The 27,745-nt window shown below is 31.4% G+C and overlaps 1 protein-coding gene and 1 long non-coding RNA gene across 2 annotated transcripts; one reads left to right on the top strand and one right to left on the bottom strand.

Annotated features, from left to right (window-relative positions):
• Positions 1 to 4,155: 4,155 nt before the first annotated feature.
• On the top strand, positions 4,156 to 15,466 carry LOC115874771 (sorting nexin-27-like). Its single transcript, XM_030890045.1, has 8 exons — positions 4,156 to 4,683; positions 6,541 to 6,643; positions 6,877 to 7,092; positions 9,096 to 9,290; positions 12,617 to 12,767; positions 13,352 to 13,702; positions 14,183 to 14,365; positions 15,066 to 15,466. Exons 1-8 carry the CDS (start codon positions 4,433 to 4,435, stop codon positions 15,128 to 15,130), a joined length of 1,515 nt encoding a protein of 504 aa, XP_030745905.1. The 5' UTR covers positions 4,156 to 4,432; the 3' UTR covers positions 15,131 to 15,466.
• A 3,836-nt stretch (positions 15,467 to 19,302) lies between these two features.
• LOC115874356 lies at positions 19,303 to 19,626 on the bottom strand. Its single transcript, XR_004048827.1, has 2 exons — positions 19,422 to 19,626; positions 19,303 to 19,366 (listed from the first exon to the last, which is right to left on the bottom strand). It is a non-coding gene; the product is annotated as an uncharacterized LOC115874356 (long non-coding RNA).
• Between the last annotated feature and the right edge of the window lie 8,119 nt (positions 19,627 to 27,745).

The following is a 27,745-nucleotide window of genomic DNA, read 5'->3' as shown; positions in this document are numbered from 1 at the left end:
CATATCAGTTCTTTCTGATGTAGGATAAGTTTGCATTTTTGGCATATTTCTGTGAAATTTTTTTGTTTTAACTGACACAAAATGATAACTAGTTGTTAAAGTTGGACTAATTAGACAGCTATGTTGAAGTAACGTCAGAAATACCACAGCCACCTAGATTTTACCAAATAATAAAGATCTACTTAGATCAAATCATGTAAATGAAAATATCTAGGAAAATCTTTGTTTGAGGGGTAGGCAACCTTAATAGTATTTTGAAGAGACATGAATTTTCCATTGAATATCGGAATAATATACTGGGTGTTTTATTTAAAATAAAAGAGTAACTTGCTTTTAAAGATAACCAATGTTCAATATTAATTTTGTCTCACCCTGTATAACTTTTTCGACCAAGTTTTAATTTGATTTAAAGTACAATAGTTAATTTAACTACATATTAGGCTATACCGGGTAAATTCCAATTTAGGTAGCTTTTATTGTAATTTAAAAATTGTTCTTTATTTCTAGAAAATGTTACATATGTCAAAAACCTTACATTTTAGTCATATACTTCTCTTATAAAACTCACCTTTATTTTTCTCTCAGAATCCGAAAATCAATTAATATATAGGGTGTCCATTACAAAAAACACAATTTTGATATGTAACTTTTTTTGGGGACACCCTGTAAAACTTTCTATATTTTTAAAAGTCCTCTGAATTAACCTACATATGTTATATGTATATACTATACACCCTGTAAGTAACAACCATGAAATACCATATGATCGAAAAAAAATGGCGTCCAGTTGGCTAGGAAATGACGACCAGTGACATTTCCCATATATATTTACATATAAAATGACAGCGATCTTCATTTCATAGCCATCGCTGACGCCGTTTTTAAATGGGACAAAATATGCTAAATTCAGTAAAAAATAAAATTATCTATGGACCACGGAAATTTTAAAGTATTAACAAACTCAATATGGCAATAATAATTGTCCCTATTTGCTTAAAACTAATGGAACTTTATTTTAAAATGTCCTGATTTTAATTCAAAAATAACTGAATTTTTCGTTAAAAATATGATATCTCCAACAATTTTGCGAGATCTATACGGGGTAAGTTTTAAATATGAGCACATATTTTCAGGTTGGGTAGATAAGAGATATAAGAAATATATTTTCTCTTTACCGGTTTGCAAAAAAAGTCCAGAATGACTGATATATTTTACTTAATTTAGCTTAAATTTTGAGAACCACTTGATATTTTCTGTGTTTTTGTTTCTCTAAATTTCATATACCGTATGATCGAAAAAATACGGCGCCCAGTTAGCTTGGAAATGACGATAGATGACATATCCCATAGAATTTTACATATAAAATGACATATCCCATAGAATTTTACATATAAAATGACAGCGATCTTCATTTCAAAGCCATCGCTGACGACGTTTTTTTTTCGGTCATATTGTGTTACCTATGTTGCTTTTTTATCAATATAGTATAACATTTTTTAACTGAAAATTAATAAAAATCCAATTTTTTTTTCGAAAAATACATTTTCAAAATTTTTTTTCACTGAAAAAAATCATAGGCTTGTTTCTGGGATCGGAATATATCATCCCTAAAAATATGGGCACTTATTTAAGATTCACCCTGTATATACAGGGTGATTTACGGTTAATGGTAGATTAGACGTTTACGGATGGAGAAACAGACGATATATTTTTTTTGGAAATCTTTAATTCTTATAAAAAAGCATGGACATAAAAAATATTTGAAAAATATCGAAAAATAATGCAATTTTTGTTCCACTATACAGGGGGTCTCCTTAATAAGTACAAGTACTTCAACTGGTATTTTATATCGGTCCCAAAAACAAGCTCTTGAGTTTTTTTGGACAAAAAATAGTTGTAATTTTTTAATTTTTCCTTCACATGTTCCGGGAAATTTTAAAAAACTTTTTAGTGCCACAGGTTCATTCTCCTGAAATTTCTTGAAAGGGTTTCGATGCGTTACAATGTTGCCACCTTCTACGTTACCCGCGTTCTGCATATTTGTGTGTTTATAATTTCACAGTAATTTTAATTTTCTACACAATAATTTACAAAAATTAATTTTAATTGGATATTAGAGTAGTCCATAATCAAGGGTAATACGAGTACTAAAAATAAAGGAATATGTATAAATCTTAACAAATCTAACAAATTTTTTATAGCCAGATTACGAAGTATTTTGAATCAAATAAAGTTTATCTTTCTTGATCATGTGGCAACACAGGACGTCCAATAATAACTAATAACCGATGGTATTCAAAATGTACGCTTTGTTTTTTTTTAATTCTTCTAAGTTATACAGGGTGAGTCTTAACGCAATAAGTAAGTGCAAATATTTTTAGGGCTGGTAGATCTCGATAAAAGAAACATATTTTCTCTTTGTGGTTTTTCAAATAAGTCCAAAAACACCGAGTTGTTTTTGAAAATTTCCAAAAAAATGCTTTTTGCTTAAATTTTGAGAACCACTGGATCTTTTCTGGGGTTTCTTTCTTGTAAATTTAATCTACTACCTATGTTGTCATATTATAAAGTAATTATGTTTTTTAATTAAAAACTAAAAAAATTTGCAATTTTTTTTCCAAAAATTCCAAATTGTCAATTTTTTTTTGTTCCTAATTATCGTGTTTCTGGGGTCGAAATATACTACCTCTAAAAATATTTGCACTTATTTAAGACTCACCCAGTATAACTCGGTTATTTTAGTTTTATTAAAGTTTTGTTCACCACCCTGTAGAGAAGACACCTTTATAAACCAATAAGATTATAGAGAAATCGAGAGAAAACAGTATTTAAAAAACGTTATTTTTAAAAAAGCGATCACCACACTTATTTTTTCGGACTTATTATTAATAAATATACAGATATTTATTGATAATTAAACAAAAGCAATTTGGATTAAGGAGATATATCTTTCCCATATAAATACAAATTTATTATTAAATTAATACATTTTTAAAAAACATTGAAAAAATAAAAATAATTAAAGGGAAATCCCCATTCTAGAAGATGCTGGGTTTATTATTAATTAAAATCCAAATTAAAGTACCTACAAAGCCAAAAGCGTGTACGTGCGGTATTTTACCGAATATATTTTCAGAATTTCATTTTGTATTATTTTTTTTACATCGCATTAGACCAGCAGTGACTGACCAACGAAGGCCATACAAAAGCAACAAGAACCGGATGCTGATCATTCTTTCTTTCGTTTTGATCTGATTTCCGCAATCTATTTACCATTTCCTTATATGTTATTATGTAAAAAAACGCGCCAGCTACAGAGCCGAATTAAGCATCAACCGCTTTCAAAAATATCAATTTTATTCACTTATCCATCTCACTTACTTTTTACAAATACGAAAAATCCGTAATATTTTCACTCAAAGTAAGATATCTTACGTAGGAAATAGAAAAACTAACTAAAACAGTGTCTTTTCACGAGTTATATACTGCATTTCCATTAAAAAAGGCAGCGGGGTCCTATTTTCTTGTACAAATTAGTTTAAGACCATCGCAGAGCTAAGGACAAACCCCCTGTGTCTATCTTAGCTTAGAAAGTGCGCCCTCAATTCAAATAAATCACAAACAGTCTAAAAAACCTTCCAGTAAGCAAAATTGAAGCTACAAGTACGAAAAGATATTATACCAAGTTCTAATAAGAATTTTTAAGTAACTTGGTCTAATTTTCCCATGCCAAACTGCGCGAATTTCGCAATTTTCAATAAAAATTCCCCGTATATGATATAACCGGCGATCTAAAACCTACTTTTAGCAATATTACTCTCAGGGTCGACTTATTCTTTCGCAAAATACATGTTTTTGATTTTTGGAAAAAATGTAAACAGTAAACCAAATCAAACTACAAAGACTAACGATTCGATTAATCGAACATCGATATTTCGATGTTCGATTTAATCGAGAATCGATTCCAATGCTTTCGATTCAAATCGAATCGAAGATCGATTTTTTTTAGAAAGAATCGACATCCCTACCATGTAATACATGTTTCCCCATCTATTAGAGTAAATCTGTAACTATTTTAAGAGAATCTGCTATATTACAGGTTTCTGTAACGTGATAAATCCGTAATTACAGGTTTCTTTACCAGCGCGTCAACGCACCGCGTGACAGCGATCAGCTGTTCCGCGTTGCAAACAATCCGCCTGTCAAATAAAACGGAGTTCATTGACAAAATAATCGTTGCAGTATCCTCGGAAAATCGTACGATTCCGCACATTCCTGGCCGAAAAACCGCCTCAACACGCAAGGTCAGTACTATCCCAGCGTCGGATTGGAGCGCATCTATACTCCTGAAAGGAGTGTTTCAATTTGAATCCGCGATGCGAAGGATGTGATCCTCCGCCGCGCCGCATCAAGAGATTCAAAACGTCAAAATATGGCCGACACCGTCCGAACTTCTCGCAATACTAACAACAATATGAAGGTATCCGCCGGTCCTCGAGTTGTTACCATCAAGAAAACGGATACAGGGTTCGGGTTTAATGTCCGGGGCCAAGTTAGCGAGGGGGGCCAGCTCAGGAGCATCAACGGTGAGCTATACGCCCCCTTGCAGCACGTAAGCGCTGTGCTGGATCACGGGGCTGCCGAACAGGCCGGTATAAGGAAAGGAGACAGGATTTTAGAGGTGTAAGTAGAAGAGTTTTTGTGTTTACCTAAGGAGATTATTGATTTCTTTCCAATAACCACACAATTGAATGTTTTAATAGAAAAAGTAGGGTAGTAATACTAGAATGAACTATTTCTTAAGTAAAACATTAGTGTTTTTGTCATTTTAATGCTTAGAAACTTCTGTTAAATACTAAGGAATTCTTGCTCAATGTAAATTATAAAATAATTAGGTAATGTGTGAGTTAATCAGCAAATAATATTGAAAGTACTTGTAAAAGTAAATTATCCTTATATAAGATGCTTAAACAGTTATTATTAGTCAAGTAGGCATACTTTTGAAGTGCTGTCATATTCATAAACAATTTTACAGGAATCTAAAACAATATTTATAAAAATTTGTGGGTGGATAGTAAACATTGTGTATAATTTATGTCTTTTTGATATTTTCGAATATCGGACCTCAAAATATATGTTAATTTCCTTAAAAAAAAATAATGATTTATGAATTCAATAAAAGTATGTTTTAAAATTGAAAAGACAAAATAATAAAAACAGGTAATAGGGATACAAAAATTTCAAGGATATAATAGGTACTTTCACATTTTCAGATCATAGTTGGCTTTGAAATAATGCTATTTCATTTGTTTATTTCCCCGAAATATAGCATTAAAAATTTAAATAATTTCGATACATTTATTAATCTTGGAAAATGTTATTTATGTTTTTTGTGAACTTTAATCTGTGGTCAGTTAATTAAAAAAAATCAGTGTGTGCCATTACAGATAAGACGTGTAAAACTAGCCTGCGTTAATTGTGTTTTAGTTATATAAAAATATGTTTTGCCACCAGACATTTATTTATATTAAACTTGTTTATCTCTTGTAACTTGATTTGCTCTCATTGATTGCCTGGCAGTGTACAAGAGAAAGTCCATCCACTAAAAGCATTGAAATATTGTGAATAACATTCTTAAGTGTATTAATCTTTATTTATTTCGTTTATCTGTATAATAAGAACATCTTGAGTGAGTTTACTTTAGATTAAAAGCAAGTATTTTGTTGGTAATAGACTTATTTTTTGATTATTATGATTTAAAATGTTGGGCAGTCATTTTCAAACTATTCCACATTCACTGTACTTAAGCTGGTGAGTTTATAAAATAGTTATTTTAGTATCTACGTTAATTCTTTAAACTTTTTAAGTAAGCATTCTTTACAAAAGGTTTTGCTTGTTCTAAAATGGTTAATCCCGTTTATACTTTTCGAAATATCCGTACCGTTTTAAAGAAAAATACAAAAATACGAAAATATAGTTGAATTTTTTTCCAAGTCCCAAAAGTCAAAACGCGTTACTATGGTAACATATTTTTGTTTATATTCTTTGCTAGATGGTTAATATTTTTTGATTAACGTCATATACCCATTTTGCTGTTTTAAAATATTAAAGAATGGTATTACCATAGAAACAAGTTTTGATTTTGGGGACTTTGAAAAAAATTCGACTATATTTTCATATTTTTTTATTTTTCTCTAAAACGGAAATTTGGACAAATATAAACGGGATTAACCATTTTAGAACAAGTAAAAACTTTTATGAAGAAAGCATTTTTCTCAAAAAGGTAATAATAAAAAGTATTTCCTCTTGTAAAGACAATCCAAGGACATACTGTATACAGGGTGTTTCAAAAAACAAGTGCCATCTCTCGTGGGGAGAATCCTCACGTAAAAATAAGATTTAGCTGTAGCTACGAAACAAAAGTAGAATCGGACCTATGTTAATATGAAAAATAAACTTTATTTTTATGAGGGGAATCTCCCCATGAGAGATGGCACATGTTTTTTTTTAAACACCCTGTATCAATATTTATTGTTGTAGTAATGGAGTGAATGTAGAAGGAGCTACACACAAGCAAGTAGTAGATCTCATAAAATCAGGAGGAGACGTCTTAAAGCTCACTGTCATTTCTGTCACTCAACAGGTATGTTATTTATAAAAGACCCTGTATACAGGGTGGCCCGAACTGTATTCCGGAAACTTCGGCAGCATATTCTGCAGATAAAAATAAGTAAAAAAGTTTGTATTAATGTACGAGGCTGGGCTGAGAAATAATCGGCCTTAATCTGCAGAACTGTTTGGAATACAGTTCGACCTCCTTATATAGAGGAGTTTCTCAAACTGATTTGTAGCGTTCTTTATTGAATTTTTTCCTAGGAGGCTGAACGCCTAGAACCTTCGGAAGACAGTCAGGTGTATTATGATTATAGTGAAAAGCGTTCACTACCCATAAGCATTCCAGACTATCACTACAATGAACGAGGCGGTGAACGATATGTTTCTTTTAATATTTACATGGCGGGGAGACACTTGTGCTCCAGAAGGTACAGGGAGTTCGCCAAGCTGCACAACGATCTCAAAAAGGAGTTTATTGCAAGTTTTAACAATATACGCCTTGTTTAGTTTTGTCATGAATTTATCAGAAAAGGGTTTGAATTTGTATAGCGATGTTGGCTACAGGATGCCCACAATAGCTAGATGTGTCTAGGCAGTGTATAGTCTAAGGATACGACACTAACAACATGTCATAAAATATTAAGACAAAATTCTATTAAATTTGCATTTTGGGATCTGTATATTTATAAGTTGGTTACAGGTTGCCCACAATAGCTATAGGTATCTAGGTTGTTCATAATCTAACAATAGACAAAAATATATTACAGAATGATAAAAAATTGTAATTTGCATTTTGGGACTGGTATTTTTATGTTGGCTACAGGATTCACACAAGCTAGATGAGTCTAGGCAGTTCATAGTCTAAAAATACGACCAAAACTTGCCATAAAATCAGAAGAAAAAATCGTATTAAATTTGAATTTTGGGATTGTATTTATGTTGACTACGGGATGCACTCAATAGCTGGATGTGTCTAGGTAGTTCACAGTCTAAGAATAGTAAAAATCATAAGATTTTTTTTATTAAATTTGCATTTTCGGACTATATTTGTGTTGGCTACAGGATGCCAACAAGAGCTAGATGTGTCTAGGCAGTTTATAATTTAAGAAAACGACAAAAACATATCTTAAAATCATTATAAAATATATTTTTCATTTTGGGACTGTATATTTATGTTGGCAACAGGATACCCACGGTAGCATCTAGGCATCTAGGTAGTTCATAGTCTAACAATACAGCAAAAGCATATGATCATAAGTTTTTATTGAAAATAAAGGGTCGGGGTCGAAAATGACTATGTCTGAACTTTCTTATAAAATTAATCAATAATATTTATAAGAACAATTTAATATCATAAAATTAATTTAAATAGTTTTTTTTTTTTTTTTAAAAAATATTTTTTATCGTCAAATAATCACAGTAAATTCTACAAAAATGTAGACCTCTAAAAATACTCTTTAAAGTACTTTTTGTTTATGTTATATATACTATTCAGCGACGCAAAGTTTTTTTTTAAAAATACCTCCACTATTTATTTTAATTAGCGGGAATGTTGATTTTAACTTTTTAAAATTAAGGGAATTTTTTTAGCTTGAGTCATGTTTAATTTATCTCAAATTATATTTGAACTGATTTTTTTTAAATGGTATAATCAGTAATCTATATTTTTTTGCGTATTTGTATTTAGACGTAAATATACGTATTTTATAAATAAAATATTAAAAATATTAACAGATACATTAGTGTGATTTATATTTTATGTAAACATTTCCTTACAATGGATATCTAAATGAAATTATTGGTTTTGAAGTGAAACAAACAAAACCACAAACCATACATATATAGCTTTTATATATTTTTTTAGCTAATTGCATATAATGTGTACATTGTTATTGCATAAAAATTTTTAGATCTTTTTTAAATAATGCTAGGTGTCTATGTAGCTCATAGTCTAAGAAAACGATCAAAATATAAAAAAATCTTTAAAAAATTCTAAATTTTTTTTTATTTTGTGTATATTAATATAATGTTAGCTACAGTATGCCCGCAATAACTTTTGGTATCTAGGTACCTCATAGTCTAAGACAACGACCTAAACATGTCGTAAAACCATAAAATGTAAATTTCATTTTGGCTGTGTGTTTATTTTGGACTACAAGATGCTCGCTGTTAGCTAAAAGTATCTGGGTAGTTCATAGTCTAAAAAAAATAACATACAAAAAAAAAAAACATTTTTTGACCAAAAAAAAGAAATTTTTTTTTTTAATTTTAAATGTATATTAATGTAATGTTGGACACGGAATGCCCACAGTAATAGTTATAGGTATCTAGGTAGTTCATAGTCTAAGATTACAACCAAAACATGTAAAATTACAGAGAAAAAAATGTATAAATTTGTGTCCTATTATGTTGGCTACACGATTCCCACAATAACTATAAATGTCTAGGTAATTTATGGTCTAAGAATCCGACATTTTACAGGCTACAACTTTCCTAAACTACCGGGAAAATGGCCATTCACGCTCAGCGAGCAACAATTGGACACCAGAAGGCGTGGTTTAGAGCAGTACCTTGAAAGAGTCTGCGCAGTGCGTGTTATAGCAGAATCAGACATAATGCAGGAATTCCTGACTGATCAGGATGACGAAAACAATAGCAGTCCGGTAGATCTGAAGGTAAACAAACTTTTTCGTATAAATCAGGGTCAATAGGTGTCAATTGGAGTTGAATATCTGTCTGTTTGTTGACGAAAAATCTAATTTTGTAAGAGAAAAAATGTCTTTTATTGAGAATTTCATTTGTGAAGGCTACAGGGTGGTCCAAATTGTATTCGAGAAACTTCAAAAAAATTTAAAAGTTTGTATAAATATATGTCCTAAAATGCTTCGTTTCGAGATATGTAGAAGTTTTATTTTGCTTTCGGTTTTTCCAAATAATTTCTGAACTTATATCTTGACAAAAATTGGTGGTTTTTTGATATGAGGAATTCTATTTTGTTGTCAATATGTCTCCTATTTATAGGAGGCGCCACATGCTATTATTTTTTATCTGTTTTGAACTTTGAATGGCGAGAAGACTAAGGAAGGAGCATAATGCTAACCATGTATTCATGCATGGTGGGCGAAAAAGCACTCTAGGGTGGAGATCCTTGACAGTTCTGTTTGACAATTCATTTGACACATTTGAATTTGATTTGAAATTTTGTGGATTTGTCAGTTTTTACGGAGCTTATTTTATGGTATTTATTATTTATTCTACTACTGATAGTTGTATGACGGTAGTAAATCTAGATGGAAATTGCAGGCAGTCTGAATAACAGTGATTTCAAGGATTTATCGAAAAGACTCTAAAATAGTTGGTTGTGTAGCGTGCGGTAGATTCGGTCAAAAATCGAGGAAATAATGGAACAACTTTTCTCCAGTAAGTGACTATATAATATACATACGTGTAGTAAATCTATCATTTATGAAATTCACTTAAATTAACTAAATTATATATTTTCTTGCATTTTAGCTTTTATTTATTACTTGTCAAAGATTAGATGTCAAAGAATTTAGATACGTTAATTTGACTTACCTGCTTCAGTAGCGTATCGGATAAAGTAGATATTAAAATAGATAAGTTATAATAAATACACTTATTATAACTTTATCTATATTTTTATTAGAATTATATATTTTATAACAATTTAATAACTACCAACATTTATTCACAAAAATAAAATACCAAATTATTGAGTCTACCCTACGTCTACCCTACATCATAGTTTTACATTTTTAAATAAAATTAGAACGACACTGATAAACCGGAATTTAAGTCAGCCATATTTGAGGCCCATCGCGGTGTAACCAAGATTTTTGATATGCTCCTTCCTTAGTCTTCTTATTCAAAGACCATCACGTCTACCCCACATCATAATTCTTACATTTTTAAATAAAATTAGAACGACACTGGTAAACCGGAATTTTGTCGGCCATATTTGAGGCCCATCGCGGTGTACCTAAGATTTTTGATACGCTCCTTCCTCAGTCTTCTTATTATTCAAAGAAGCAGTAATAACTGTCCGTACCTGTATAAACTACTGAGTGAAAAAATATACATTTTCGTAATTTTTTGCGAAAAAGTGGGGTGTCCTGGTAAAAACCCCTAAGGGTAACTGTTCTCAAGATATTTGCAATGGAAATGATCATTACATGTCATTATTGACAAAAACAAGCTTGTTGACTAGATATATTGATCGATAGCGGCTCCAATTTCGTTCAGTTTACGCATACCACCTGTGACGTCATATGCCATAATGAAAAATATCCATATTGTTCTATTTGCCGCTAAAAACAAAACCTATAATAGGGAAGAATTAGTACATAACCCCAAAAGTTAAAAAAAAAAAAAAAAAAAAAAACATTTAAAAATTTATGACACATTTATTATGTGTCATCAGTTTGACAATTTGAAATTAGCGCGCGGAGCTTGCCGACCAATATTGCTTATCACCTGTGACGTAGTGACCAACGTGCGCAATATTATACCTTGTTTTCTTTTGTATCATGGATTGAGTGATAGGATAAATTTGGGATTTTTTGTGTGTTTTAAATTAATCATAAATTTTTTCTAGAAAAAAAAATAAGATAAAAATGTTTCTGTTGAGCAAACGTTTGAAATTTATTATTTCAGTCAAATCTACTCAAAATGTTTAATTTTTCCAGTGATGACATGTATTGCCTATTTTTTCTTCTTAAATAGCTTTGAGAACGGTTGCTCGTAGCGATTTTTACTGTTTTTTACGTAAAAAAATTACGAAAATGTATATTTTTTCACTCATTAGTTTTATACAGGCAGCCGGACGAAAGTTATTACTCTTCAAAAGAGTTAATAACATGTTGGCGGCCCCCTTCAAGTAGGAGTCATAGCATATATCAAAATTAAATTTCAGCACTGTTCAAAATGTTGTATCCTATGTTATAGGGTTTGTTTCTTTCTTATCATTTGTCTCACAATGTACTGCTTGTGTCCGGGAAGAGTTCATAGTTTCATAGATGTCGAGTTTCGAAAGAAATCAGAACATGTATATTATTTCGTATATTTTTCATTTTATTGATTTTATGGAAAGTACTGCTCATTAAAATGTTGTATCCTATGTTATAGGCTTGTTTTCTACCACTTCCTGTCTCACAATGTACCGTTTGTGTCCGGAAGAGTTCATAGTTTCATAGATGTTGATTTTCGAATGAAATCAGAACATGTATATTATTTCGTATATTTTTCATTTTATTGATTTTATTGAAAGCACTGTTCATTAAAATGTTGTAATCCTATGTTATAGGGCTTGTTTTCTCTGGCTACCACCTCCTGTCTCACAATGTAAAATCGCTTGGTGTCCGGAAGAGTTCATAGTTTCATAGATGTTGATTTTCGAATGAAATCAGAACATGTATATTATTTCGCATATTTTTCATTTTATTGATTTTATTGAAAGCATCTGTTCATTACTACACACTAATTTATATCCAAAACTAAAAAATGAAACTTCTACACCCTGTATCTCCAAAACGAAGCATTATAGGACATAAATTTATATAAACTTTTTACTTTATCTTTTATCTGCAGAATACGCTGACGAAGTTTTCTGAATAAATTTCGAACCACCTTGTATAATATGCACTGGCCATATGTTTCTCTAGCGGGCCGATTTTCACATAGGGTGTTTCAACTTTCACTTTCTCCAAAATGGCAACATTTTTTTACCTTGTATAATATATAGATGGACTATCAATTTTTAATTTAAAGTGAGTTTAAAAAGCTTAAAAAATCATCAAAATCGGCCCACTAGCATAAAATATATCAAAATTTAAAATACATGAAAATTTTTATTGAGATCTAACTTTTGTTAAGGGAAAAAAAAAATCAGTAAACTTTTTTTATTGTTTTATTCCTTTGTTACTAACACAAAAGAGAAGAAAATAACGTCTTTTAGCGATGTTTACAATAATTTAATCACTAGGTTTTGCTTCCTGATCGAGAAGTCGTCACAGTAACATTAAAAAGGAGCGCCAACGCGGACGAAGTGTATGAAGCCATCATCAAGAAGATCGGTATGAGCAGGAAGATCTCCAAGTATTTTTACCTCTTCGAAATCGTGGAATACAATTTCGGTAAGTCCTAAAGGTTACCCCACACCCTATTTTGTATAACCTAAAGTTACACCTACACTGCGAAATTTACTATGGGAAAATCAGTAAGGGTGTATTCCGTTGCTTACATTGGTTATGGTTTTATGTTCCGTTTCTATCGGTTTCGTGAAAGTTTTCTTATTACGAACACGGTTCCTGAAAAAATTCGGTTATAACTGTCACCAAACCAACCAGCGCGAGAAGGTTGGTTTTTCTGGTGTTGTTTGTCAAACAATGTCATTTATGTGACAGAAATCAAGCAAATATTGAGCCTGAGCGATCGAAACAAACGGCGTCCAGTTGGCTTGGAACAATGACGATCGATGACATATCCCATATAATTTGGCTAAATATTATGACAGCGATCTTCATTTCATCGCCTTTGCTATCGCTGACGCCGTTTTTATTCGATCATGCCGGTATATATTGATTATATTGATGTTTACAAACAACACGCAAAACAAAAAAGTGTTCCCTAAGTTTCAAACGAATTTTTATTTATTAGAAATTAAATTTCGTACATTCGGGCAGACTTTTATTGATTTCTCTCTCTGTACATTCATTAGAAAGGAAACTCCAACCGTCGGAATACCCACATAACCTCTACATCCAGAACTACAGCACAGCCACCAGCACATGTCTGTCCATAAGGAAATGGCTGTTCTCCATTCAGAAAGAGCTCAGCCTGATGTCGGACTCCCAGGCCACGTCATACGTTTTCTGGCAGGCTGTGGATGACGTCAACAGAGGGTACATCAACGCCGGCGAGAGGCTGTACCAATTGAAAGCGCTACAGGACAACACTAGGGCTGTGGAGTACTTGAAACTAGCTAGGGAGTTGCCTGGGTATGGGGAGGTAGTGTTTCCTCATTGCGCATGCGATTCTAGGAAGGAGGGGCACGTTGTGTTGTCTATAGGTGAGTGTTAGTGTTTTTTGAGGTTATATGCATTTTTTAACTTTCTATAACTTTTTTATTTTTGAGTTAGAACATTTATTAAAAAAAAACAAATTTAGAGTTGTTTATCAAGTTTTATTACTTATGACGTCATTAATTGGCCTTCTCCAGTATTCTAGTCTAATTTATTGTTTGAAAAGTTTGATCGCTTGTCAAGATTAACAAATGAATTGACTGATAGGAAATTACCGTTATAGGACGGTTCTCTCGTCCGGTTGGAACAAACATAATATATCCTTTTCTAATATTCTCACCTTAAAAATATTAAAATGTCAGTTCTTTAAGAATGTTTTCAATATTTATTTCAGTTCTTTAAGAAATGTCATATACAGAGGTCGACCCGATAGAAATTATCATAGATTGTCCAAGGCTACTATGACACCTTTTTTTTTTTTTTTTTTTATAATTCATTTTTTTCGAATTTTTTCTTTCTGTATTTAGGTACCAGCGGTATAAAATTGCACGCGTGTCAAGAAGACGGTACGCTAGAAAGTCAGGTGGTAGTACTGGAATGGGACACGATAAGACAGTGGGAAGTAGATGAAGAGGGTATGGCGTTCTGTTTGAAATATAACAGACAGGACAAGACACCTCGATGGCTCAAGATTCACACATCTTATAAGTATTTTTTTTTTATTTGTATATTTATAGAAATACATATATCAGGACGCCAAAAAATTGAAACTTATAAGAGAATGTTCGGACTGAGTTGCGTTTACGTCATCATAGCGTGTTAAAAAACAGTTCATATATGCACAAAATCAGCTAACCATACAGAAGCGACACGGGCATTTTTTTTTTGGTGTACTACTACAAACCAAATTTTAAGAGTTCAAGATATTTCGATGTAGCTTGGCCGTAAAAAACTTTAGACGCTTAAGTTTTCTCCCTAATTTTTTTAATTGTATTGTTTATGATTTGTATTTACTAATATACTAAAAAACCGTCACGAAAAAAATATGAGCCATATAAAGAAAAATTACTTCTTGGTGTATTTAAAAGTTTCTTTTAAAATCCTAGAAATTTTTCTGTATACAAATGAGTTTAATTTGCAAAATGTGACTTGAAGGCAGTGTTGCCAGAATGAAAGGATTTCCTTCAGTTAAGAATTTTTCCAAAATTTTTGGCAACACTGCTTAAAGGTCAAAACATTGGTGACAAATACTTCAAAGAAGCCGACGCTTACTGTCGCGTCTGTATAGCCAATAACTATGGTATTCTGTGACATAAAGCCTGTCAATTTTGATGACGTATCCGCCAGTGTCTTTTCGACTTTTATTATAACCTAAATATCAATTTTAATATTTTTTTTTCTGTTATGTACTTTATTTGGTGGACTGTTTCGAACGGATCATAGAAGAGGGGAAATGGTTGGACGCGGGCGACTGACTGAGCACTATGAGCACTAGCTGAACACTTAAATATCAATAATAATAAGCGTTAAGTCCTCCTACTATTTCATCCACCAATAGAACATAGATATTTTTTCCCTTGTATTGTTCTGCTGGCGGAATCTGATTGGTTTAAAAGACAGTTTTTTTCAAAATGGAGGAGTATATGAGAGACTATAAATATATATCAAAAAAGTTTAGTCAATTTTTGAACACTTTCGTAGGAAATATAAGAGTTTTAGGGGTTATGTCATGTATCAAGAGATTTTTAAATTAATGTTTGTTATTTTTACATTAGAGAAGTCTTTCTTTCGTGAAAACATAAATATACAGGGGTTTCTGAAAAACTCCTTGACAAAAATTTAAAACTTTATTGTCAACTTTTAGAGCCATGACCAAGACAAAACATGACAAGTATTTATTTCTCTAAAGATAATTTATATAAAACAACATAACTTAAATCGTCTTTTATACGTGTACTTAAATATATTTTTTCAATTATATGGAATATTTTAATGTTTTTTTTGTTCATTGTGTACAGGGTGTATCATCTCTAACACACTGTACATCTTTCATTTCAAAGATATACTAGGCGTTTAATAGATGTATTAATGAAATAAAATCTCTTTCTAGTAAAGTAGTATAAGTATAGGCCACACTTCAGATCGCTCATAATATAAATCTATACAAAACTAAAATGTATATAGTATATCAAATGTCCGGGATCGCAGGGATGGGTGGATATGAAACAGTAATGTAAAAACACTGTTTTTTTACGTGTAAAAAATGGTAGGTTGCGTGTAAAAAATAATTTCGTTATAGTTTTTTGTGACAGTTGTAGAAAAATACTTTGGTTTATTATTACACAGGGTGTTCCTTTAACGACATGCTAATATATATTGTTCACGATTTTTTACTCTATTTTACTCCAAAATATTAAAAAGGTACGCCATCCATCCCTGGTTAAGATTCACTTTATTGTGCGTCTCGAAAAATACATTTTGCTGTCCATCAAATTAAGATTAGTTGATTTTCGTTGTTGCAATGACCGTTTACTTATAATGAATATTTTGTTGAACAATCTGTATATATCGTGATAATATGTATGTATATGTAAAATATTTATTTTTTCATTTTTATTTAATATTAGTGTAATAGCATTTGACGCTGTAGTTGTGATAGTGGTCGAATTATTTAAGAGATAATTTTAGTGTGATAAATCTTTGTTATTTAAATTGTACAAAATTGTTTAAGCAACTGGGAGCCTAGGATAAAAAAATAATTATAACATAGGATAATTTATTGTTATAGAATGGTATAATAAGCAGTTATATGTTGCTTAAACAATGTAAAATCCTATTAAACAATGCACATACTTTATTTTATCATCATTAATTGTTCAAATTTTTAAAGTATTTTACATGTTTCCTGTTGTTTTTACATTTTCATTGCTCTTTTTGTCATAACTCTCTGATCTATGAGACTATATATATAAGAATAATTAAAAATATCAAACATCAACTCAATTGAATGTGTAACTAAACTATTGAATTTCATTGTTACATGTTTCTTATATATTTTATATTTTTCTGTTAATCTCTCTATTGAATAAATAAGCAAATGCAACTTATTTACGTAAGTAATATGCTGAAAAATATGAGAACACAACTAGTTTCAATTCTTTTATTATCAAATTGATCAAAAGATCCATTTACATGACCTACATTACTTTTTTTATATAGTGTTTAAACGATTGCTGAAACTTGTCTACAAATAGTTATAATATGATATATCACATTTAAGGTAGTTCCAGTGAAATATTTGGCAGTTAAATATACAGAAGTATACTTTTTCCGTGTTTTATTAATTGGGGTGTCACTTTAATGTTTGCTTTTAAATTTTGACGTTTACATGGATTATTCTGAAGTTAGCTGAAAAAAAGTATGATTCTGAGTCGGTTTTACTAATCTGTGACTTATAGGTACAGATTAGTAATACTTTGGAGATGGATTTGTTAGATCTATGGTTGTCCCATAGAGCTATCAAGGTGACTTGAAAAAAAATAATCTGTGGTTATTCATCGAGTTGAAAATAAGGACTACAATTTTTCTTATTTTTTTTTGTTTTTCCAATTAAAAATTAATGGTTTAACACACTTGACTGAAAACAAGGTGATGAAAAAATAATAATATATTTACCTTTTACTCTACAAAAAATTTAGTATAATATTAATAATATTAGAATAACAATTTCGATATATATATATTTAATGATAAAATAAATTTAAATACAGGGACAATGTATATTAAAAAAATGTTACGTGGAATTTTCAATTTTATTTATATCTTCGTGATCCGATTTTTCGTTTTTCTTCTTCTTCTGATCTCTAGGTTTTGATCTGTTGAAACTTTGTCCTCCCCTCTTTCAGCCATATCGACATATCTATAAAAAAAGATTTATATAAAATTAGTTAAGAAATTAATACAATTAAGAACATACTTTTAAGAGTTCTTTACTTTTCTGTTCACCCTCTACAAGACTCTTTTTTAAAACACTTTCTAGAGAAGGATCTTTGGTAGCGGGGTCTTCACTAAATTCGATAAAATCTAAATGGGAATCATACAAATCTTGTCTACGTTTTTTCTGAAGGATTGATCCTAACGTTTTGAGACATTTTCACCTATTAAATACTTTTGTTAATTTTAAAATTAAATTTATATGAACTTAAACTTACTTTCTACCTTTACTTCATCATCATTCAGATTTAATTTATGTTTAGTGATCCGTTTTCTTTATGAATTATACTCCTAATTCATAATAGTTTGGAAAATGTAAACTATTATTGTATTTTTTGATATTGCCTGGTTGATTTCATTGTAATTTGATGTGACAAAAGTAATTTTATCATGTGTTGCTCTACCACTATATGGATTTCTTTTAATATACTGACAATACTTTTTATACACCTTATTTAACCTATTCTGATACCTAAAAATTAAGCATTAAGTTTGCTTGATAAATATTCACTATTATATACTCATATTTTTACCTATCAAGCTGAATATACGCAGAATTATTATCTTCCTCAAAGTTAACTTCGGTAGTTTCAAGTTTCTTTATCCTCTTCTTCAATAATGCTATTGTTCTTTCTAACATTTTAACCTTAGGCAAGTTCTCCTCCTCGACTATAATAGTCGTTTGAGCTATATTCGCTTTCAGGATTTTACAAATCTTGTGAAATGCCACTATAGCTAAATTGGTACCGTTAGAATTTTTGGCTTTACTTATACTTTGGACAGAATCAAGAAGGGTTTTTTGAAAGAATTTTTCATTAACATAATCTTTACTTTGTCAAAATATTTTTTGGATAATGGCAGTTTCTTTGGTAAAGCTTCAACATATTGTGAGTCCGCAATTTTTTCTTCAACCAATTTGAGAAATTTGTTGAATAAGGATTTAGGATCAGTTTCATCACTTGATTCTGGAGGAGTTTCTGGGATTCCATCATTAAGAGCAATTTTCTGAGTATCATCAACAGCAGTTTCCTGTGCATCATCTGAAGGAGTTTCTTGTGCATCATCTGGAGGAGTTTGCTGTGCATCACCTGAAGGAATTTCTTGTGCATCATCTGGAGGAGTTTCTTGTGCATCATCTGGAGGAGTTTTCTGTGTATCATCTAAAGGAGCTTCCTGTGCATCCTCTGGATTAGAGACACTATCAGTTATTTTTTCAGTAATTTGATTTTAAGTTAGGATTTTCTTTTTTCTGTTTTTCCCTCCTCAGAGTCATTCACAATTATACTCTCATTCTTGGAATCTGGAGAAGATTTGTTGTTGCATTCTGTTCCATTTACAGCTTCTGTCTCTGAATCACTATCAGGAATCGATACTGTATCACTTACTTTCAAAGTTTCATTATTATTACTGCTTTCATTTTCACCATTTTCTGTTGTGTTTGATGGTAGAGTTGATTCAATGCAGGAGGTATATATCTTCATCATCACTAAGTATAGTTAAATCTACATTATTCACAGACTTGCTCGTATCATTCTGCTTCGATCTGGGTATTAGTTCAGTCTCATTACTAACTTTGGTAACTCCTTTTCCTAAACTATCATCATCGTCTGAATCTAATGTTACTGTAGTTATATTCTCGCTGGTCGGTTTTTTCTTTTCTTGTTACCACTAACTACAGTTAAGGTGCATTCGGATAGAAAGAGTGTGGGTTTACTTTTCTAAAAATGCAAAATACAAAAAAATAACCCCTAAAAAACGAAAAGTATTAAATACCTTAGGCGGGGGCGGTTCAATATTTTCCTCTTCATCTGACGATGTTAAGGAAATAATAACATCGGGCATTTTCTCGTTTGAGGACCCAATTTTTGCCGTTTTTCTTTCTAAACTTAATATTAAAAAAATATCAACAATACGCTCAATACACCCGCCTCGCCAAGCGCTGCCAAGCGGGACGAACAAGTATATTCTGTGGGGACGAATATATTTTGATCTTTTTAATCTATGGACAGTTTAGGAATTAAGCCAAAGAAATTACTAAAGAAGAAAATGTGTCTTAAATGTAAAAAAAGAGAAAAGAAGAAGATTTAATTTCTAACCCTTTTTTATAATGTCAAATTTTGAAAAAAAAATCTTTAATAATTTTATTCTTTTTCATTTTAAAGGAGTAAAACTATTTTAAAAACAATAAAATAAGTTAATAATGGAAAATTGCTAAATGCAAATACCGTATAAATGAAAATATTTAACGCTTAAATCATCTTGGAGATAGTTAAGAGAAACGGCATAGAAGGCACGGCTATGGTCTGCATCGTCTGCATCTGTAAGTGTTTGTGTTTTTAATTAATTTAGTTTTATTTAATTCAATAACAACCAATATGTATGTTTATTTACTAGTTTTTACTTCTTGTAACCTGTAACTTTCTATGATGTATAATACCGTATGATCGAGAAAAAACGGCGTCAGCTATGGCTATGGAATGAAGATCGCTGTCATTTTATATGTAAATTTATATGGGAAATGTCATTGATGTTCATTTCCCAGCCAACTGGACGCCGTTTTTTTTCGATCATACGGTATATTTATTTATCTGTTACGAATAAATTCTATTATATATAGGTACAATACCATATGATTGAAAATAAACAGCATCAAAGTAGGTGAAGACATGCTGATTGCAAGTAATTTTCTCCTGATCAACCTCTAATATAATTTATTGTAAATTAACTTATAAACTTGCTAAAAATACTTTTTATATTTTTAACAAAAAGTATGTCAAGTAAAAACAGCTTGGTTCACACTTATAGTAAACAATTATCATCAATCGTCATTACAAAAGCTACTATGTTGCGTTTTTTTTTCGATCTTATGGTATCCTGTATGTAGAATTGATTACAAAGTGTCTTAAATATGTTAAAAAAATTTGTTTTTTGTAGTGTTGGAGATGAAAATATAATTTTTATCTTCCAGTACCATATTATCGAAAAAAACGACGTTAGTTCAAGTTGGCTTAGGAATGAGCAAATTGCTAGATACCATATAATCGAAAAAAAAAAACAGCGTCAGCGATGGCTATGAAATGAAGATCGCTGTCATTTTATATATAAATTTATATGGGAAATGACATCGATCGTCATTTCCCAGCCAACTGGACGCCGTTTTTTTTTCGATCATTCGGTATACATACAATGTTATCAAAAAGCTTTTATGGTGATATGGGAAAAATACCGTCTAATCGAAAAAAGACGGAGTCCAGTTGGCTTGGAAATAATGATCAATGACATTCTCCATATAATTTTACATATAAAATGACAGCGATCTTTATTTCATAGCCATCGCTGACGCCGTTTTTTTTCGCGATTATATTGTATCGTATGATAGAAAAAAACAGCGTCCAGTTGGCTTGGAAATGACGTTCCATTACATTTCCCATATAATTTTACATATAAAATGACAGCGATTTTCATAGCCATCGCTGACGCCTTTTTTTTTCGATCATACAGTACTTACCGTGCTGATTTAATATTAATGTTTTATTTTGTTTTCAGAGTTGAAGCTTAGCCATCGTCAGAGATCACCTACAATATCTGTTTTTTAATATATTTTTATATTGTATTTGTACTTTTTTGTATAATAAATTTTATTATTTAAAATATTTACTGTGTTTTAATTTAATACCGAGATTAAAAAAAATAGTAAATATCTTTTAAATTTTCCTCCTAATATTGTCAAAACATATTTGACTTATACAATTAACTTACTCTTGGCTGCTCCTGGTAGCGAAAAATACCTCCTCGCTCTTATATGCTCCTGATACAAATTTAAGAATTCTATTCTCTATCTGACATTATTTAAATATCTTGACTAAATGGCGAAAGCACCGCTTACTCCTGGTATCGAAAAATACCTCTTCGCACTCATATGTTCCTGATACAAATTCAATTTTTCTCCGTTTTTAATAAAACCGATCAAAAATAATTTCGACCTGGCAAATTTTGGAGCAACTGACCAACGAGTTAGGATTGCTAGATTTTTTTGGAAAAACGGCCATAACTTCTAAACTATAAGGGCTAGAGAGGTACGGAGGGCGGCATTCGATTCGCCTTTCTACCCTCTATAAGGGTGCATAATTAGGGCGCGATCGGAGACAAAAAAAATTTTTGGGCCAAAATGAAGGAAGGTTAACCCCTTACCTCATTTTTCGCCAAATTTTTTTTTTGTTTCCGATCGCGCCCTGGTTTTGCGCCCTTATAGAGGGTTGAATTCCCTATCGAAAGCCGCTCTCCGTTCCTCCCTAGCCCTTATAGTTTCCGAGATATTAGTCGTTGAAGTTTGGAAACGAGTTCGAAGTGTTAGAGATAGCAGAAATGTCGTTGAAAAATACTTTATTAAGTGTGGTAGTAAATTTGCTCCTTACCTCTTCAAGCTTATGCGATCCTGATAGAAATCGACGATTTTGGACGCGGTTTAAAAATATTCGTGCAGTCTTTGACAAAAATTGAATTTTCTCGGATATGTATCAGGAGTACATAAGAGCGAGGAGGTAAATTTGGTACTCAGTTTACTCTACACCTGTTCACACTTATGTGCTCCTGATAGAAACCGGTGATTTTGGACAAGGATTAAAAATTTTCGTTCGATTTTTGTTAGAGGCTGAATTTTCTCGGATTTGTATCAGGAGTGCATAAGAGCGAGGAGGTAATCTTAGGTATTATTTTTATATGAAATACTGTCTATTTCTGAACAAATTGTTAAGTTGTTTATTATTAGAATATATTAATTTTGTGATAATTAAATGACTTTTTCCAAAACTTTTTCTTTTTGTTCAGGATTAGACAGTATTTCTACGAGGTATATTATGGTTAAATTAAACACATTTATTTTTAATAATTATTTATTAACATATTATATTTTATTAACAAGAGTAATATAAAAAGTATCTTAACATCCAAGATGTTATTGATGGACATGCTGGTGTCTATGTTGAGGCAAATAAATCTTCTGGCTACTCTTCTGGAAAGTCTTGGTTCTGTAACAAACATATAAAGAAATAATTAATTATTTGTTCACTAACAAGCTTGATTAAAAACTATTACTTCTATAACTTTAAATTTTCGCTAAATTGATATTGGGTACATAAAATAATATAAGATATATAGGAATCTTGGTAACATAGAGCACATTTTTTAAAACTAATACAAAGAAAAACGTGTTTAAGCTGTTTTTGTAATTAAGAAATATTTTAATTATAATATTAAAGCCTGAAAAACTAAATTAAAAAATTCAAACTTTCTATATAGGCAACTCATTATACACGTCAAGTGTATTTTTTAGTTGCCTATACAATAAAATAAAATAGGCGCCAAACGTTTTATTTGAAATCAATCATTTATACATCTACATATTTAATATCTATATGTTTTACTTATAAAATACGATATTACGTATTTATTAAACAAATTCAATTTAAAAAATACATTTTTTATTATAATTTACCTAAAATTAATAAGCATCTTCTTCAATGATAAATTCCATCCCCACTCCACTGTTGAATGTTGAATTTAATCGACCTAATGGCATCTTGAAGAGGGTGGCTGCATTGAAGTGCAGCAGTTCTAAAAAATCCTTGTTCCAAAGTTTCCAAAGCAGTACAATATAACAATATGCCATTTAAAAAATCAGTTTTAAACGGACTTAGAAATGGAATAAAAAACAATTAGAAAATGAATCCAGAACAATACAGAAATCAAATCAAAGAGTTTGAAGTATCAGAATAGCAGCTATAAAAAAATAAGCTGTAATTCTATACAGGCAATAGAAATGTGAAAATGCTATGGCTTAGAAAAGTCTGACAAAAAAAGAATTAAAAAAGGATTACAAAGTTAAACACAAATATAACAAGCAATAGAAGACTTTATATGCCTATATGATGGTGACGATATTTGATGATTTGGTGAAATAGAGATATTATGGATTGGAAAATGACATGAAATGATTAAAAAATAGGGGGTACATTCTATTCAGGCACTAGAATTGATAAAATATATCGTAGAAACGTCTCACAAGAATGACAAAAATAATATAGAATTATATATATAACAATCATTGGGAGAGTTTATAGAATTGATGAATGATAATATTCCAATAAAGAAAATATGGCAGACAAAAATAGTGAAATAGAGGCAGGCCAAAAGCAAGATGGGACAAAGAGTTTTAGATGATATTAACGAAAATAAAGAGGTATGTGGTCAATAAGAACTGGAAAATTGACAAAAAGTTATGCTTAGCCTCCTCTGAGGAATTTCTAGTCAAAATAAGACACAAGCACAAAAAGAAAAATCCTCCAGAGCATATAATTTCGCCCCCCTTCATCAGATTTAACCCTTGGCCGACGATTAAGCCTCACCAGTCAGTTCCCATCCCAGCTAAGCAGCCTCGTCTCGGGTCACCCTCGTCACCCATCAGACGGACATCCACCAGGGACCCCACAGGCGGACCCCCTCATCATCTTCAATGTGTCCGATATCCGCCCCTGCCTCTTCGAGGGGTCACGGAATACGTGCACGAAGAAGTCTCGAACTTGGGTGCCAGGTCGTATCCGGCCGAAGCCTCTAGCGTTAGAACACCTAGCTCGTAAACCAGAGGGGTGGTGACTCCCTTGGTACCTATGCATGCTACATGGGTCATCGATGCCCGAACAACCGGGTTAGGGGTGACCCGGGTCTCCTCCCCTCTTTGGGGAGGCTAGTTATGATGCTCTGGAGTCGATGTTACTCAGGAAAATTAATTGGAAAAATGCTGGGAAAGGTAGAAATGATATCCTGTGGACTAGTCAGGTTTTTAAATAAATGGCGAAAGCGCCAGGAATTGCTCAGAAATTAGTCCTCAAATTTTTAAGTGTGTTTAAATTATATTTAAACACACACAAACTAAAGCAATAGAATAAGTAAAATGACAGAAATTCATGGCATATGATCTGAAAAAATGGCACGGAAATAAATCCATCAAAACTGAAAGTTTGTACAAGGAATTACAGAAGCAAAAAGTATTAAATTACACCATCAGAAAAATAATACAAGTAAAAGAAGACTTATAGAAATATAATCGATGGAATATTTTATAGAATCAAGGAAAAATAAAGCTATTATAGAGAAAGGAAAGTAAACCAAAAACAACATGAAATGAAGTTCTAAGTAGATGATATTCTCCCAAAAGGAATAATGAGTGACCAAAAGCCAAAAATTGGTCCAAATTAAAAACAGATGTTCTGAATTTTCCTATGACAATAAAGAGCCATAAAAATGTAACTCAGAGACTCATTGGAATTTTTTTCCTACTTAATTAAATTTAGAAATCATGAAATCCACCGAAGAACATTAAAAACCAGTTTAAATATATTTACCCAAAAGATTTAAAATTTTAGATATACTTATAAGTCCTGATACATTGTTGGTAATATTTGTGAAAAGGATAAATGTACTGCCCTGGAACTGTAGACATCCATCGATTTGTTGTACAAAATCTGTAACAAAAAAGTAAATACTATTACATTTCATCATAATTTATATCAAAATATCTTAAAACAAATCAAAATTATTAGATGTTTAATATATTTGATTATAAAAAAAATTTTTAGTATAATATTTACCTAAAATTATTTAGTTCCTCTTCAGTGATGAATTTCATCCTTATTCCATCCAGTTCCAAAGCAGTAAAATATCCCATTCACAAACTCAATTTTAAAGGGAATTAGAAAAGGAATTAACAGAAAATTAATTAGAAAATGAATCCAGAAATAAACAATTCCATGTAGGCATCAGTAGAAATGAAATCAAAGTCTTGGAAATCTTAGAAGAATGGGGGTAAAATAAACAATAGTACACATAAAAGAAGAGATTTAGAAATACAATCAATATAGAAGAAAAATAATAAAGAGAAAGATTCTTAGCCTTGTTTGATAGCATCATATCTCTTAAAGAAAATTGAAACTTTGTGAAATGTGTTTTATGGTCAGGAGATCCTAAGATTGTGACTGTCAGTATTTGCTAGTTCATTTGGCGTTATCCAGGGTGCACCACGAGGAGGCGAACTAGCTTTGCACCCCTCCAGAATGAAGACAATAGAAAGAAAAATACATCAGATAACTAAAACTGCATAAAAATGAGAAATGAACTTAGAAAAGTCTCAGAAAAATAACACAAAAATTATACAAAGGAAGGCTTACAAATACAATCAATGGAAGAGTTTATAGAATTGATGTATGACATTCTTATAAGGAAGAAAATATGGGAGACAAACAATGAAACAGAGATATGATGTACTGAAAAAACTGGCATGAAAATGAATAGAAAAAACTATAATTCTATACAGGTCATAGAAGTCACGAAATAATATGATGCCTTAGAAGAGTATCAGAAGAATGAGACACAAAAATGTATACAAATATATAAAAAAAACTTGGCAATCCCATAATGAAGAAATTATGGGAGACAAATAGTGAGATATAAGTTGAAAAAAAATGGCATAAAAATGGGATATAAATTAGGAAAAAAATGGCATGAAAATGAATAAAAACACAAAAAAATATACAAATATTTAAGACACTCATTGGAAAGGTATATATAGAATAAATTAATTATATCCAAATAATAAAAGAAGTATGGTAGACAAAAATAAAGAGAGGTAGGCCTAAAGCAAGATGTATTAGGTGATATTAAAAAAATATGAAGAAGTATATGTGGTCCATAAGAACAGAAAAATTGACAAAAAGATATCCTTAGCCACCTCTAACGAATATCTAGTCAAAATATGACTGAAGCACATAAAGAAAAAAATCCTCCAGAGCATATAAGTTCGCCCGCCTTCATCAGATTTAACCCTTGGCCGACGATTAAGCCTCACCAGTCAGTTCCCATCCCAGCTAAGCAGCCTCGTCTCGGGTCACCCTCGTCACCCATCGAACGGACATCCACCGGGACCCCCTACAGGCGGACCCCCCTCATCATCTTCAATGTGTCCGATATCCCGCCCCCTGCGCCTTCGAGGGTCACGGGATACGTGCACGAAGAAGTCTCGTAGCTTGGGTGCCAGGTCGTATCCGGCCGAAGCCTCTAGCGTTAGAACACCTAGCTCGTAAACCAGAGGGTGGTGACTCCCTTGGGTACCTATGCATGCTACATTGGTCATCGATGGCCGAACAACCGGGTTAGGGGTGACCAGGTCTCCTCCTCTTTGGAGAGGCTAGTTATGATGCTCTGGAGTCGATGTTACTCGGGAAAATTAATTGGAAAAATGCTGGGAAAGGTAGAAATGATATCCTGTGGACTAGTCAGGTTTTTAAATAAATGGCGAATGCGCCAGGAATTGGACGGAAATTAGTCCTCAAATTTTTAAGTGTGTTTAAATTATATTTAAACACACACAAACTAAAGCAATAGAATAAGTAAAATGACAGAAATTCATGGCATATGATCTGAAAAAATGGCACGGAAATAAATCCATCAAAACTGAAAGTTTGTACAAGGAATTACAGAAGCAAAAAGTATTAAATTACACCATCAGAAAAATAATACAAGTAAAAAGACTTATAGAAATATAATCGATGGAATATTTTATAGAATCAAGGAAAAATAAAGCTATTATAGAGAAAGGAAAAGTAAACCAAAAACAACATGAAATGAAGTTCTAAGTAGATGATATTCTCCCAAAGGAATAATGAGTGACCAAAAGCCAAAAAATTGGTCCAAATTAAAAACAGATGTTCTGAATTTTCCTATGACAATAAAGAGCCATAAAATGTAACTCAGAGACTCATTGGAATTTTTTCCTACTTAATTAAATTTAGAAATCATGAAATCCACCGAAGAACATTAAAACCAGTTTAAATATAAATTTTACCCAAAAGATTTAAAATTTTAGATATACTTATAAGTCCTGATACATTGTTGGTAATATTTGTGAAAAGGATAAATGTACTGCCCTGGAACTGTAGACATCCATCGATTTGTTGTACAAAATCTGTAACAAAAAAGTAAATAGTATTACATTTCATCATAATTTATATCAAAATATCTTAAAACAAATCAAAATTATTAGATGT

Source organism: Sitophilus oryzae, unplaced genomic scaffold (assembly GCF_002938485.1).
Source record: "Sitophilus oryzae breed Bouriz unplaced genomic scaffold, Soryzae_2.0 scaffold_1018_pilon_pilon, whole genome shotgun sequence".
Lineage (NCBI taxonomy): Eukaryota > Metazoa > Arthropoda > Insecta > Coleoptera > Curculionidae > Sitophilus > Sitophilus oryzae.
Note: the sequence above shows the minus strand (reverse complement) of the source record. Positions and strands in the feature narration are given on the sequence as shown.

Bases quoted from the DNA above. Each gene is read 5' to 3' on its own strand.
- LOC115874771 (XM_030890045.1), top strand. From the start codon at position 4,433: ATGGCCGACACCGTCCGAACTTCTCGCAATACTAACAACAATATGAAG. The intron at 12,768-13,351 runs GTAAGTCCTAAA...TACATTCATTAG, and splicing joins AATCGTGGAATACAATTTCG to AAAGGAAACTCCAACCGTCG. The intron at 14,366-15,065 runs ATTTTTTTTTTA...TCTGTTATGTAC, and splicing joins GATTCACACATCTTATAAGT to TTTATTTGGTGGACTGTTTC.